Here is a 14,791-nt window from a genome sequence, read left to right on the forward strand (position 1 = left end):
TCTAATAACTGAGTATCTCATACATATTATAGGTTATGTACTCGTGAATCCTCCTCAAACAAAGTTCGACTATCTGAGTAGGTGATTCTTCTCCAAGCCAAAATAATCAGAATTCAGAATTCTCTATAATAATTCAGAATTCTCTAGAATTTCCTTATTAGGAACTTGGATTCTAATCAAGTGGTTTCATTAGCCCACATCTTCATATATATTTTTCATAGATGGTCAAGACACGAGTTGGTATACATTATACACCAGTGGGAACAGAGTATCATCAATATTCTTATGAGAATTTGAAAAACCTACTTGAGGGCCTCCCTGGGGGTGCAAGGGGTTAAACACCGCACTATGAAGCAATCCGAAGCCTCTGCAGCAAGAGTTCGATCCCTGGCCCTCCAGGGAGCAACCCACATGGTGCAGCAGACCTCTCCTGTCTTACCGGCTGCTCCCCTCAGCAGTGTATTTCAGTTAGTCTGCCTGTTCTGTTCCCCACTCTGTCTAGTGAATCCTCTTACCCCTCACATCTCTGGCCTGTGCCCCAGCTCTTGTATACATAAATAAATAAATCTTAAAAAAAAAAAAAAAAAAGAAAAAAGGAAAAAAAAACCTACTTGGGAAAGGTGAGTAAATAGCCTGCGGTAGACAGTTCCTATGGGGGAGTGGGGAGTAGAAAGGCTAGAAAGGCCTAAAGGTGACGTTCTCACAGGCTGAGAACACGCTGTGCAAGGTCTTAAACGCCAGGTTACGGAATCTACTTGTAACTAACAGAGCACCCAAAATTTTTGGAGCAAAAGACAATCTGAAATAGTATTTGAGGAAAGTGAACCTGGCATGAATGTGTAGATGAAAGTGGGGAGGGATTAAGGAAAAGGAGCAGAGGCTAGACCTAATGGGAGCCACTGTAGTGGTGGTGAATGGGAGAAAAGAAAGGAGGCCAACAGTATCAGACTGAAGCGGGCTTTATTTAATGGATGCCTGTGAGGTGCACTCCCGGCTGCAGCAGAGTGAGAATCATGCCCGCAGACTGGAAAATGGGTCTTTATAGTGTTAGATTACTGTAGGGAATTTTTGGCAAGCGAGTGAGGGGTCTTCACTGTGGGAGGGGGTCTGCTGAAATTCTTTACTGCTGTCAGCTTATCTCCGGTGCCTCAGGTGCTGGGCAGTGAGGGTTTTACGAGTGGCCTGGGTGTGCTCTCCTCAGTAATAAAATTCTGTACTAGGGTGGTGACTCGAGAGAGTGGAAAGGAAGAGATGCAATGGAGTCACGTTAGGCAGACAGGATTTAGTGAGCAGCTATGGGAGTAAAGGGAGAAATGCAGATTGGTAGAAAACCTGCCCAGAAAATTAAAAAATCACTTCCCCAAAGAGGAAATGCAAATGGCCAATAGGCATATGAAAAAAAAGCTCAACATCACTAATTATCAGGGAAAAGCAAATCAAAAGCACAATGAGATAGCACTTGACACCAGTGAGAATGGTCCACATTAAATAAAAGCAGAAACAAAAGCTGGCCAGGATGTGGTGATAAAGGAGCCCTCTTCTTACTCGGCTTGTGGCAAGGCAAACCCAGGTCCAGCCACTAGGGAAAGCCTGCGGAGGACCCTCACCACACTAAAAATGGCACTACCATATGACCCAGAGATTCCACTCCCAGGAATCTACCCAAAGGACACAAAAACACCGATTTGAAAGGAAACCTACACTCCTATGTTTACTGCATCACTATTTGCAATAGCTAAATTATGGAAACAATCAAAATGCCCCCAAATAGGCCTCCCTCGTGGCGCAGGCGTTAAAACAGCGCTATCAACCTGTTTCCAGCTACTACCACACAAGTTCGATCCCCAGTCGGCCAGGGAGCTGACCCACATGGCACAGATCTCTCCTGTTGCCCCGCTGCTCCCCCTCAGCAGTGTATTTCAGTAGATCTGCCTGTTCTGCTTCCCACTCTGGTGAATCCTCTCACCCCCTGCACCTCTGGCTTACACTCCAGTTCTTGTATGCATAAATAAATCTTTAAAAAATATATATATATATATATATGATTAGATTAAGAACTTCATCTCTCACTGAACTAGTTAAAACCTCCATGTCAGGGCCACCTCTGGTTTTACCAATGATTGCCCAGCACTTAGCACAGATAATTAACCCCTAATAGACAGCCAATCAAAATGAGTTGAACAAAGGAATTGTCGAAGCCCTGCAATGGGCCAGCCCTCCACCGTGGTCAATCTGATCCTCACTCCAATAATCCTCTGAGGGGAGGTGTTATTAGCCCCAATTTAGATGAAGAACTTTTGGGGTTCGGAGACTAAGGACTCTGCCCCAGGTCAGCTAAAGGCTAATGCCAGGAATGAGGAAGCCCACATAGAAAAAAACAAGATGGCCCTGACACCAGGACCCTTGACAAACAGGGGAAAAACAACCCTGCTCCATGAAAAACAACTTCGTTCTGCCTAAACCTGTTTCCCCCCCTGCCAACCCAGTTTTCCAGCCTAACCTCTCCTCACCCTATAAAAGGACATCTCTCCCCACAATGGGCGCGGCTTCAAAGGTGACCCCCACCTTGGGTCCTGAGGTTTGCCTGCGGCACAATAAATTTTCCCTTCCGAAATGCAAATCAAAACTACAATGAGATACCCCCTCACACCAGTGACAATGGCACATATTAAAAAAACAAGCAACAACAAATGTTGGTGAGGTTGTGGAGAAAAAGGAACTCTCCTGCACTGCTGGTGGGAGTGCACACCCCGGCAACCACTATGGAGAGCTGTGTGATATCTTGACCTATTAAACATAGAGGTTCCATATGATCCAGCAATTCCACTTCTAGGTATTTACCCAAAGGACACAGAAACATTAACTCAAAAGGGCACCTGCACCCCTATGTTTATAGCAGCACTGTTTACAATAGCTAAGCTATGGAAACAACCCAAATGCCCAAAAATAGATGACTGGATCAAGAAGATGTGGTACATATACACCATGGAATATTACTCAGCATTCAAAAAAGATAAACACATGCAGTTTGCAGCATCATGGATGGCGCTGGAAGGGATCATGCTCAGCGAACTAAGCCAGAAAGTAAAGGAAGGGCCTCCCAGGTGGCGCAGCGGTTGAGTGCTGGGTTGCGATGCTGCCCGCAGCCTCTGCAGCGCCGGTTCGATCCCCGGCTGCTCCCCAGCCGCCTGCGAGGTTCCCACATGGCGCGCAGACCTCTCCTGCCACCGGCTGCTCCCCTCAGCAGTGTACTTCGGTCCTTCTGCCTGCTCTGCTCCCCGCTCTGGCTCTGGGGAATTCTCTCACCCTCCCGTGCTTCTGACTGTACCCAGTGCTTGTATAAATAAATAAAAATGAATCTTAACAAAAAAAAAAAGTAAAAATACGGGATGGTTTCACACATATCAGGAATTTAGAAAACGATTAATTAATACAAAGTAAAAATCAATATCAACAACCAACTATAAACCAGAGACACACCACGGGGTGGGGGGAGGAAAGGGAAGGGAAGAGGAAGGACTAGGGTCAAAATAAGGGGGGGGTGCAATTGTATGCGGAATATAACCAAAATGATAATGCATACATTGTGCAGAAATGAAAAATGATGTAAGAATTATATAAAATAAAATATTAATTTAAAAATTTAATATAAAAATTTTTTTCCTTTCTTTGAGAAATTTAGCCTGGCTCTCCTTTTCTTTACCGCGCCGAACCTTTCAGTCAGGAGGCCAGAAAGAGCTGAACTCGGAGCCTGGCCCCAGACGCCAAGGTTCTGCCTCCTTCCCAACCCCCCGCCGCCGTCAGGGCCTGGGGGGCGGAGGACAGGGAACCCGCGGGCCCAGCGCAAGGAGCCCGGTGCAGGGGGATGAGCCGAGCCCGACCTCCGCCTGTCTCGGCGGGTACAGGCGCTCGGAGGCGGGCGCGCGGCAGCTCCCCTGCGCTCAAGGAGGCACCAGCCGGGCGAGACAAGCAGGTGGCGCGGGGAGCGGGGCTCGGGGGGCCCCTGGACGGGAGGCGCTGGCCGGCCGGAGGGGCGGCCCGGGCAGCCCCCCGAGAGGAGGGCGGCGCGCAGCCGGGGCGCGCGGGGGAGCGCCTGCCCCGGGAGACACCAGAGCGCCCCTGCGGCCGGGAGCCCCGGTCCTCTCACGCCCGCCCCGGGGCAGGTCCCGCGGCGCCGTCCCCTCGGACTCACCACAGCCGCCGCCGCCGACTTCCAAAACTCCCGCGCAGCCGAACGCCAGCGCACTTCCGGCGCTCACGCCGCACGTCCCGCCCCCGCACTTCCGGCGCCCCTCCCGCCGCCGGCCACGCCCCCGCCGCCCACTTCCGCCGGCGGCGCCTCGGGCGGGCCGCGAGCCCCATTGAGCATGCGCAGGCTGTGCAGCGGTGGGGGTGTGTGTGTGTGTGTCTCTTACAAATGCAGTGTCTGGGCCTCCTTGGTGGAGCAAGAGGTTGAGTCTCAGAGCCATGAAGCTCTCACCAGCCACTGCGGCCTGAGTTCTAGCCCCGCCAGGGAGCTACCCACACGGCGCAGCAGACCTCTCCTCTCTCCCCGCTGCCCCCTCAACAGTCTATTTCAGTACGTCCGCCTGTTCTGCTCCCCACTCTCTGGTGAATCCTCTCACCCTTCCCTCATATGTTTCCTTCCTTTCTTCGTGGGACTATTTCAGACGTGTCCATCACCCCCTCTATTTCCGGCAGACGACTTCCAGGTCCCCTAAGCACCCCCACACCCCACACCCGCCACACAGGAACTTGGTGGGGGACACACTTTACTCAGGGAACCCAAGCACCCTGCTCATGAACCGCCAGCATCGCATCAGAACAACATCAGTCAACACTGACTGAGCATTTGCCTTCACGACTGTGGGGCACTTGCAGGCCACTTCACAGCACCAAGCCCGGAGCTGAGCACCACCACATCCCCACTTAACAGGGACCCGATTCTGGGGTGGGTAGGCGAGGAGCTGGGGTTCCCCAAGCTGCTCCTGTCGCTGGCCTTTCTGGCTGGAAGGCGGCGGGTTTACCCTGCCCAGCTCCACCTTAATCAGCTCCCATCTCCACTGGTATCCCTCAGTGGGTGACAGGCCTGGGTTCCCTCCAGTTAGCTGGCACAGCTTAGGGGGAGGGAGAGGAAGCTGAAGTCCCAGGACTGTACTGCCTCCCAAACGAAGGGCAAATCAGCAAAAACTTGATGAGAAAAGAAAAAAGAAACATAGATAATTAAAAATGAAACAAACTCTCCCTCTGGATCTTGCATGTCCCACCCTGGGGGGCTTTGTCAGACCCTGTGGGGAGGTGGAGAGCAGGCAGCAGAGGGAAAGGGTCCCAGAGGCCCCCCCTCTTGCTTCCACATGGCTGAGCAGGACCTTGAGACAGCAGCAGCCCCACACAAAGGAGGGCTTTGAGGCGGCCCAGTCAGGCCCTGCTGAGTCCCTCTCCCCCGTGCTTGCCTGCCCCAACCTGGGCCTCCCTGTGAGCCTGACTTAACAGGGGAATGGTGAGCAGTTCCTTGTGACATGGTAATCCAGACCTGCTGACTGACACGCCCCCCAACAGAGGCAACATCTGGGTCCTCAGGACTCGGGCACCAGGTGGCCCCAAGGAGGAGCTGCTGACCTGGGGGTAAGTCAGTATCAGGGCTCAGCCTGACCAGGAAGTCCAGGACTGGGGTGAGGAGTCCGGGGTGGGGAGACCACAACCCAGACTGCCCCTAAAACAGAAACCAACAGGCCACACTCCAGGGTGAGGGGGACCAACCTGGTGGTGGGTTTAGCAGATGAAAACAAGATGCCCAGGTCAGTGTGATTTTCAGGTGAACAGCAAGTATAAATATACCCCAAATATTGAAGGGGACATACTTACACATCAAAGAGATTTTCTGGTGATCTGACACTCACCTATAAATGAGTATTTGGTATTTTATCTGAACCTTAGGAGGCAGGGAACAGCCTTCACGTGGAAGGAGGTGGGTATGTTTTCCTTGTGTATACTTCGTAAGTCAGCTATATTATAGCCCATAATTAGCTTGGCTATATTTAGAAAAGTGTTACTGCACTGACTCTGCCTATTTCTGAGATGGAAGATCTTATCTTGATGGCTTGCGTAACTGGCTGGGGTGTCTGCCTGGTCTCCTGGCTGAGCTCCTGAGGTGGTTCCATTCCTGTTGCAGCAAAATCTGAAGTGAGAGCACAGACTTCAGACTGCTTGTCCTCTGCCCACGTATTTGGAAGTTCTCCTCCAGAGAGAGGGCTTGCGTGGGTTCCTGCTGGGGCAGTACAGCTCCCAGGACTTCCCTGCCTCTGGAGTTGTGGCATGAGAGAGGCGGACATGGGAAGCCTTCAGATCCTCCAAGTGTCCCAGTGCAAGTTGGGGTGATGGTCAGAATGATGCTGTGAAAGGGGAGATAACTGCCTTAGAGCAACACCTAGTGTCTGGTCTTCATTACAACTCTGGGCGGTGTCATTATTACCCCCAAGTTGCAGATGAGGAAACAGGCTCAGAAAGGCCCATTAACTTGCTGACGGTCACAGAGCAGTAAATGACAAAGCCAGATTCAAACCCAGTCTCTCTGACCCTAAGGGGTTTTCACCCTTCACCCACCATCCCAGTGAGTTTGCCTGGAGATGTCTTGGCTCCAAGTATCAAAGGTAGATGGTCTCAAGTTCCACCTGTGCCAACAGGTGACAGAATCGACCAATAGGAACCTGGTCAGAGGCACCTTGAAGGCACTTGGGGATGCTTTGAGGGAGAAAACAAAAAATCTGGAAACAGGAGCGTTACCTCCCAAAATCCTCAGTGGGCGAGCAGGTGAAGTCCATGGGTGATGGCTGGGATTTGTTTGGGTGGCCAAGTCCTGCTTATGTTTAGGTTACTGAATGAAATCGTCATAATTACAGCAGGCAGGACTCAGGTTAAAACACAAAACTTGCAGCTGGAAAGAGGCTGATTGCAATCCAGGTCCAATTTCTGCCACCCAGGACTTCCTCCCGCTGAGGAGAGGTGAAGTCAGAACTTGGGCATGAATCCTAATCCCTGACTAGTTTCTGACCGTGTGACCTTGGACAAGTCACTTATTCTCCAGGGTCTGTTTCTTGCTCAGTTAAATGGTAATAATCATGCCAGTCCCAGCTTGAGAGAATGGATTTGAATATGCTAAGTGCACCCCAAAGCACAGTGCATGCACCCAGCATGATGAGAGGTCGCCATGCCTCCTGAGGTCAGGGTCACCCTCTGGGGTGGGAGGTTTCTGAGGTCCCTCTTTGGGTGGAGGAGGGTCCGGACCAGAGGAGGGACCCAAAGATCCTGTGGCTGAGAAAGAAGGCCAACTCGAGGGTTTTCCTGGCTGGGTCGACTCATCTGGAAGAACTGAGGTTAGAGGTACAGCTGACCCTTGACAACACTGGGATTAGGGCTGTGATCCCCACACGATGGAAAATTTGAGTATAACATTTGACTTCCCCCAAACGAAGAAGCTGCTGTTGACCCAAGCCTTACTGAAAATGAAAGCGGTCGGTGAACACACATTTTTTCTGCTTTATGTACTATATGCTATATTCTTACACTAAGTAGAGGAAAAGTGTTAATTAGAAAATTCTAAGGAGGGCCTCCCTGGTGGCACAGGGGTTAAGTCTCAGCACTGTGAAGCTGTCCACAGCAACTGCAGCATGAGTTCGATCCCTGGCCAGGGAGGTGACTTACATGGCACAGCAGACCTCTCCTGACTCCCTGCTGCTCCCCTCAGCAGTGTATTTCAGAAGATCTGCCTATTCTGCTCCCCGCTCTGTCTCTGGTGGATCCTCTCGCCCTTGCACCTCTGGCCTACACCCCAGGTCTTGCATGCAAAAATAAATAAATCTTTAAAAAAAATCCTAAGGAGGAACAAGACATTTACATATTTATGGAAAAAAGTCCGCAGTTCAAATCTGTTGTTCAAGGGTCAACTGTATTTGTGTTTGTGTTTGCCCTCAAAGGAGTTTCACAAGGGGGAGCATCTCTGGTCATCTGGGGGGCTACTTCAAAGTGTGGTTTTCTGGACGCCAGCCCAGACTTCCTGGGTAAGAATCACAGGTGCTGGGGCCCAGGCACCTGCATTTCTACCAAGTGTGACTGAGGCCCTGGTTCTGAGACCATCACAGAACCGTGCCTGTGACCTCAGCACAGCCAACCTCCTCTCCCAGGGAACCCGCCTGCAGAGACTGGGGTGGAGGACACAGGCCCTTCCTCTGCCAGGGACTCCAGGTCATCCAGAGCAGCATGTCAGAGGAGGTGGGTACCCCTACACCTTGGGGCTCCTCTTTGCCCTCCCCTCCTTCCCTCAATCCCTCCCTGCTTCCCCTACATCTGGTCTGCTCAGGGGTACCAGGCATACGGGCACTCACCCCACAACCTCCCTGCAGTCCCCATCCAAAGGGAGGGGCAAAGGCACTGACCTAGGGTGTGAGCAGGCCCTTGCAGCTGGCAGCCCCCCACTAATGGGGCCTGCTCCTGCTTTGTCCTAACTCCCTAGGCGGGCACGTTCCACATGGTCTCTGAAGAGGAACAGGCGCTCCGAACCCAGCTGGACCGGCTTACCACCAAGGACCACGGGCCTGTCTTTGGCCCATGCAGCCAGCTGCCCCCCCACACCTTGCAGAAGGTGAGGTGGCCCTGGGTGCTGGGAGGGGCACTCTGGGGAGGCAACAAGTTTGGAATGTGACCGGTGCTACCGTAGAAGTCAGGGCCCTGGCAGCAACAGGTCAGCCTGATCCGAACCACAGCACCCACAGTGAGCCCTGGCAGCAGTGCCCGAGCCTAGGGCCCCTGGACCAGGCTCATCCTGGATTTGTAGGTTCGAGGCACCAATTTGCCCAGCTGCTGCCCTCTGGACAGGCAAGAGGCCTGAGTCCTGGGATCACATCTACCTCCAGCGGGACTGGCTTTCCCTCCTGGGCCTGGCCTTCTGTGCCTGTGGAGGACGCTGCTGGAGCTGCCCAGACAGGACCAGACTGCCCTGGGGGGTTAGGGGGAGACCGGGCTGCTCTGCTTCCTCTCTGCTTCCCTGAGCACCTCCAGGGAATGGTGCCGATAGCCGCCCACCCCCCCCAAGGGCCGACTCCCCCTCTTGTGTGGAGGAGAGTTGGCTGGCAAGTGCTGCGGTCCTCTAGGGCCAGCGCTGCGGGGAGGGCGGGGGAGGCAGGCTGCCCCCTGCCGGCCATCTTTGGCTTTGCAAAGATGGGAATGAAGCCCGAGGGGCAGAGCTGGGCTATGAGAAGTCCAGGCTGAGTCCAGTTCCAATCCTCTGCTCAGGTGGCCTCAGGCAAGGCTAGCTTGCCTCCGTGAACCCCAGGGCGCGCCTTTGAGAGACGGGGATAAGCTTGCTCTCCCTACTGTGGGAGGTTGTGCAAGGATTTAAACATATAGTGCATTGGAAGCTTGGCGTGAAGGGCGCCAGTAAGTGCAGGCTGGGACTGCTGGAAACGTTTAATCTGGGGGTTTCTCCAGCGAACGAGCCCAGGAGGAACAGCTTGGCCTCATTTTCTCCAAACGGAACTGGTAGCCGAGGGCGGGGGCAGGTGCTGCCGAAGGCCGTGTGTCCAGCCCGGGGGGAGACTCCTGTGGGCTCCTTTTGCGCTTTGCTCCAGGCCAAGGACGAGCTGAATGAACGGGAGGAGAGCCGGGAGGAGGCTGTGCGAGAGCTGCGGGAGCTGGTGCGGGAGCAGGCGGCCTCAGGGCAGGCGCTGGCCCTGGCGGTGGCCGAGAGGGCGCAGGGATGGGACAGCGCCTTCTTTCTGCGCTTCATCCGTGCGCGCAAGTTCCACGTGGGGCGCGCCTACGACTTGCTGCAGGGTGAGACGGTGGGGCCGGGGTGGCAACCGGGAGGGGTGGCCCTAAGCTGGGGTGGTCCTTCCCCAGAGGAGACCTGCCCCTCCACTTGGCAGCCGTTCCCTCCCTGGCCAGCCAAGCCCTCTGAGCCTCCTTATCCTACCTGTAAACGGGGGTGAGTGTGAAGTGATCCCCCCAGGATCCTGGCCAGCACTGGAAATGCAAGCGTGAGTGAGCGGCAGAGGCCTCGAGGTCTGGCTCCTCTCTCCCTCTTCCAGGCCTTGGAACTCTCTGGGTAGGATGGCGTCACCCAAATTGGGTGCCCAAGGAGGGAGGAGTCCCCCTCCCCCAGCTCAGCGGGACCCCCTTGGCTCATGCTCCCCATCCCCCTCTGGGCCTGGCAGCTGCAGGGCTGGGCACCTGTTCAGGACAGGTCAGGATGGGCTTGTGGGTGGCACAGCTCCGCTGGGATCATAAAGCGCCTCTGCACCCTACTTGGGGCTTGAATTTTGTCTGCGGGTCTCCCTCCACCCCACGCTGTGCCCACCTGTGGCTCTGCCCGTGGGAGAGAGAAATACAAGTCACGTCTGGCCTCAGATATCAGATCACACCTCACGTTTGTATAGTTTACAAGCTGGTCAGGCCCAGAATCTGCCTTATCACCAACGGTCGGGCCCAGGCCGATAGCGCCCTTCAGCCTATTTTTTGGAGAAGAAAAATGAGGCTCAGAAAGGTTGAACACACCCTCCACCCTCCACCCCCCGCCTCCCCCGACACACAGGATGTCGGAGGAGCCAGGCAGGGGCCAGGTCTCTGGGCACCCCCCCAGGACGGGATGCCTCCCTAAGGGGGTTCTCTGCCCCCCTCCACCAGGCTATGTGAGCTTCCGGCTGCAGTACCCCGAGCTCTTTGACAGCCTGTCCCTGGAGGCCGTCCGCCGCACTGTGGAGGCCGGCTTCCCCGGGGTCCTCTCCAGCCGGGACAGGTACGGCCGGGTGGTCTTGCTCTTCAACATCGAGGACTGGGACTGCGAGGAGGTCACCTTCGACGAGGTCAGCGGGGACTCCCAGGCTCCCTCCCAGCTCCTGGGCTGTGTCCCCTCCCTGACCTTGCCCTCTCTGGGGCCGACTCCTGGCTCCCTGGGAGGTGTGGTGTGGCCAGTGGCCACCAGGCAGGAGGAGAATGGCTCGGATGTGCCAACTTCAAAATCCAGCAGCCTGCGAGCGGGGCTACTGCCCCCTCCAGCCCCCCCACACCATACCCCGCCCAGTGAGATGACCGCTGTGGGCCAGCAGCTGGGTCGGCCCTGCCAAACGCCGATAGCTGGCAGCCACACAGAGGATAGGGGCTCCTGGACCATGGGCTGGGGGAGAGTCCAGAAAGCACGGTTTCTGAGCATTTGGCAGCCTGAGATCTCTGCATTTATAGCCATGCGATTTCTCTTGTTAGGCCCTTGAGAGAGCTGCCCTGGGTGGGGAGTTAGGGTTTGTCTTGGGAGCATGTCACTGGGCCTTAAAAAGAAAAAAGGGGGCCTCTCTGGTGGTGCAGGCAGTTGAGCATCACACTGTGAAGCTGTCCGCAGCCTCTGCAGCGTGGGTTCGATCCCAGCCGGCCAGGGAGCTACCCACATGGCGTGGCAGACCTCTCCTGTCTCCCTGCTTCTCCCCTCAGCAGTGTATTTCATCAGTCTGCCTGTTCTGCTCCCTGCTCGGTCTCTGGTGTATCCTCTCACCCTCCCGCGCATCTGGCCTGTACCCTGGTTCTTGTATAAATAAATCTTTAAAGAAAAAAGGGACACATTCATCTTAAACAGATCCTGACACCATGTATTTTGAAGTCCATATTTTCCAACAATAACTTGAGATGCCCCCGTGATCATAGCCTCTATTTTCATATGCACTCGGGTCTACTTCTGAACTTTCTATTCTTTTCTATCAGTTTCTGTCTGTTTGGGCCCCAGTATCACTGTTTTCATCATAACTTGTATAGCTCACTTAACATCTGTTGGGGATAGCTTTTCTCAGGGTCTTTCTGGTTTTTCTTGCGTATTTCCCCTATGAACTTTAAGTTAATGAGCTCCAGGAGAAACATCACATTTCTGCTGTTACAGGGGCATATGGACAAACACTTGGGCATCCAGCCATGGACATGGGGCTCCAGGTTATTTTCTGGGGTTCACACACTCACAGAGGTGGACCGTCCCAGCTCGAGCCTGGGACAGATCTCCTTCAGAAAGGATAGCCCAGTTTTTGCTCCCCGGCAGGCTGGGCTTTTAGAGCCTGTCCATTCTGCACCCCAGATCCTGCAGGCCTATTGCTTTATCCTGGAGAAGCTACTGGAGAACGAGGAGACGCAGATCAACGGCTTCTGCATCGTTGAGAACTTCAAGGGCTTCACTGTGCAGCAGGCTGCTGGGTTGCGGCCTTCCGACCTCAGGAAGATGGTGAACATGCTCCAGGTGTGCCCGGGCCTGTCCCGCAGGGCCTTTTGCAGGCTGGAGGGGGTCTGTGGCCCGTGTGGCGGTGCCAGCAGGGCTTTAGAGGTCAACCGCACGCACCATGAATAGCCCTGACTGGCGCAACCCTCACCCCAACTGTCTGCAGTTCCGATCCCGGGTGGAGCCAAGGCTCCCCAGTCACTAGGGGGGCTGTCCTCAGGGCAACCTGTGATGAGAGGAGTGTGTGCTGGTGCCGGGGGTCAAGGCGGTGGGCGGGTGAGTGGGCCCTAGGTCTATGAGGTCTTTGGGGTGCTCTCTCTCCCGCAGGACTCCTTCCCAGCCCGGTTCAAAGCCGTCCACTTCATCCACCAGCCGTGGTACTTCACCACCACCTTCAGCGTGGTCAGGCCCTTCCTCAAGGGCAAGCTGCTCCAGCGGGTGCGCCAGCCCGTGGGGGCAGGGGGTGGAGGTCTGCTGGGGGGCAGGGCGCAGGCCACAGCACAAGAGGGGTGGGGGCCCCCCGAGATGCTGTCCCACAGCCCGGGCAGACGTGGCACCCTGTGCCCCTGTCCCGCCGACCCTCCATGCTTCGCCCCCAGCCCCGACACCGCCCTCAGCTGCATGTCCTCTGCTCCCTGCAGGTCTTCGTCCACGGCGACGACCTCTCCGGCTTCTTCCAGGATATTGACAAGGACATCCTGCCCGCCGACTTCGGGGGCACACTGCCCAAGTACGACGGCAAGCTTGTCGCCGAGCGGCTCTTCGGCCCTCGGGCCCAGGAGGACACAGCCTTCTGAGCGCGGCCGCTGGCAGCCTCTGCAGCAGTCAGCGCCGGCCGTCCTGACCCCAGGGCTGGGGAAAGTGCTCCCTGGAGGGCTTGGGTCCCAGGAAGCCGGGGCGAACTAGAAGCCAAGTTAGGGGACGTTACAATAGCGGGAGTTCCCCGGAACCAGCGGAGCTGGGAGCAGCAACATCCTATCACCTCTGCAGCTTGAGGGCAGTGCCTTGTGTGGGCTGAATTTCGAAGAGTCTGGCGGCATCTCTGGTGGTTCCTTTGTAGCGGAGTTTTGCTCTCAGGGTCTGTGGACACGGGCAGGAGAGCTGGTTTAACCCCCCTCCCCTCCCCAACAACCAATAAAAAGATTATGAGCGAGGACTGCGCACTAATCATCCTGCCCCTGGAGCCGTTCAACAGCTGCCGGCAAGAGGGGATTTTCCACTCAACTCGGGGGAAGCACCCACTTTGGGGTGGCCTGGTCCCCTCGCAGACACAAGCACCCATATATGTGTATAGATTTCTTACATCTGTTCTTGCATTTCTGGGACTTGCCAGCTCATCACCCAAGACATTTCCTTCTTTATAATGTTCAGTCGACAGTCCAGGCTCGTGATCAGTGTTTACCTTGGACTAGCGAGCCGGAAGGAGAATCACAGCAATTTATGGTGGGTGGAAGGGTGGGGGCGGGGGACGCTGGCTGGGAGGATTTCCCCTAAACCCTTCAGACCCTTGTAAAAACTGAGGCACCATGTATCCAAATCAAATCTTAGATGGAATTCCAGCCTTTAAAAAAGGGGTCTCACCAGCATGAGCAGGAGGGACCTCCAAGAACATCAGCCGCTAAGGGTGTAATCACCTCAAGTTGTCAACACAGCTGTGCCCCCAATCCGAGGCAGGCAGTGGTGGCTCCCTCCTGGATGGCTGCCTCCTTCCCTGGCCCGCCTTGTGGGCTGGGGTCTGATTTGTGGGGTCTCTAATTTAAGCATGAGATCAGGGGACGAGGAAAGCAGCAGGCAAATGCCCTCCAGGAGGTCCCCGGGGCAGCTTTTGTTTTCTTTCAAGCCCAAATGGGGTGCTGGGGTCCCCCTTAAAGCCAGCAGTGCAAGGCCTCACTTAGGCAGGGGGTCTGCCAGGAAGCCCATGGTCTTGGTGAGGACCAAGGCCCAGGGTGTGGACCCAGCAAGTGGGTGCTGACGGCGGGCTGACAGCGCCCCCTGCTGGTCTCACCGCGGCACTGCCTGCCAGCACAGGGACCAGCTCGCCAGATGGCCCCCAAGGTGCCACCCTTGGGAAGACCTCACAAAGTCCCAGCAGCCTATGCGCTCTGATCCTGCAGTGCCACTACCCCACATTAATGAGAGGAAGGGGGACGACAAAACATCGAAGCCACCAAATGCGGACACTTCCTTTCTGGGGGTGTCTGGGGCCAGGCAGGGATTCCGCCTCATACCAGTGATTTGAACGGGAATGTTGGGCTCACTTGCCCCAGGGGAGCTTGGCCCCTTAGCAGATGCAGTCAGTTGGCCGAGGCGCAGGCAAAGGCCGGGCTCTCAGCAGGGAAAGGGCCACCAGCCTGCGGGGGACACGTTCCTACTAGCAGGACTAGCAGGAAGGGGCCTGCTGATGAAAGATAAAATGACAAATACGGGGGCCCTCCTGGGACAGTGAGGGATTGGGGGCCACAGCATCGCCTCAGGGAAGCTGAATTGTGCACTGGCTGGTGCCAGGTGACCGCGTGGCAGGCTGCTTGACTCCCGGGTCTGAAAGCTCTT

General features: G+C 55.4%; 2 protein-coding genes across 6 annotated transcripts in view; one reads left to right on the plus strand and one right to left on the minus strand.

The window, feature by feature from the left end:
• Positions 1–4,246, minus strand: part of FANCI (FA complementation group I) — a 52,834-nt gene extending 48,588 nt beyond the window's left edge. Inside the window, exon 1 of the mRNA XM_037509999.2 lies at positions 4,193–4,246. The gene's annotated coding sequence lies outside the window, so the exon portion shown is untranslated. The remainder of the gene's footprint in view (positions 1–4,192) is intronic.
• A 115-nt stretch (positions 4,247–4,361) lies between these two features.
• RLBP1 (retinaldehyde binding protein 1) lies at positions 4,362–13,390 on the plus strand. Of its 5 annotated transcripts, none has more exons than XM_037510001.1 (9): positions 4,362–4,392; positions 5,560–5,625; positions 8,181–8,268; positions 8,510–8,638; positions 9,624–9,828; positions 10,678–10,856; positions 12,104–12,262; positions 12,569–12,679; positions 12,883–13,390. In XM_037510001.1, exons 3-9 carry the CDS (start codon positions 8,257–8,259, stop codon positions 13,036–13,038), a joined length of 951 nt encoding a protein of 316 aa, XP_037365898.1. In that variant the 5' UTR covers positions 4,362–4,392; positions 5,560–5,625; positions 8,181–8,256; the 3' UTR covers positions 13,039–13,390. The 5 variants fall into 5 exon arrangements, with proteins under 5 accessions (XP_037365898.1, XP_054550703.1, XP_037365897.1 ...); XM_054694728.1 differs by lacking the exon at positions 4,362–4,392 and adding an exon at positions 4,404–4,579; XM_054694727.1 differs by lacking the exon at positions 4,362–4,392 and adding an exon at positions 4,565–4,579 and having other exon boundaries at positions 5,494–5,625.
• Positions 13,391–14,791: the final 1,401 nt, after the last annotated feature.

Source organism: Talpa occidentalis, unplaced genomic scaffold (genome assembly GCF_014898055.3).
Source record: "Talpa occidentalis isolate TD23 unplaced genomic scaffold, MPIMG_talOcc4v2.1 talOcc4.14, whole genome shotgun sequence".
NCBI lineage: Eukaryota > Metazoa > Chordata > Mammalia > Eulipotyphla > Talpidae > Talpa > Talpa occidentalis.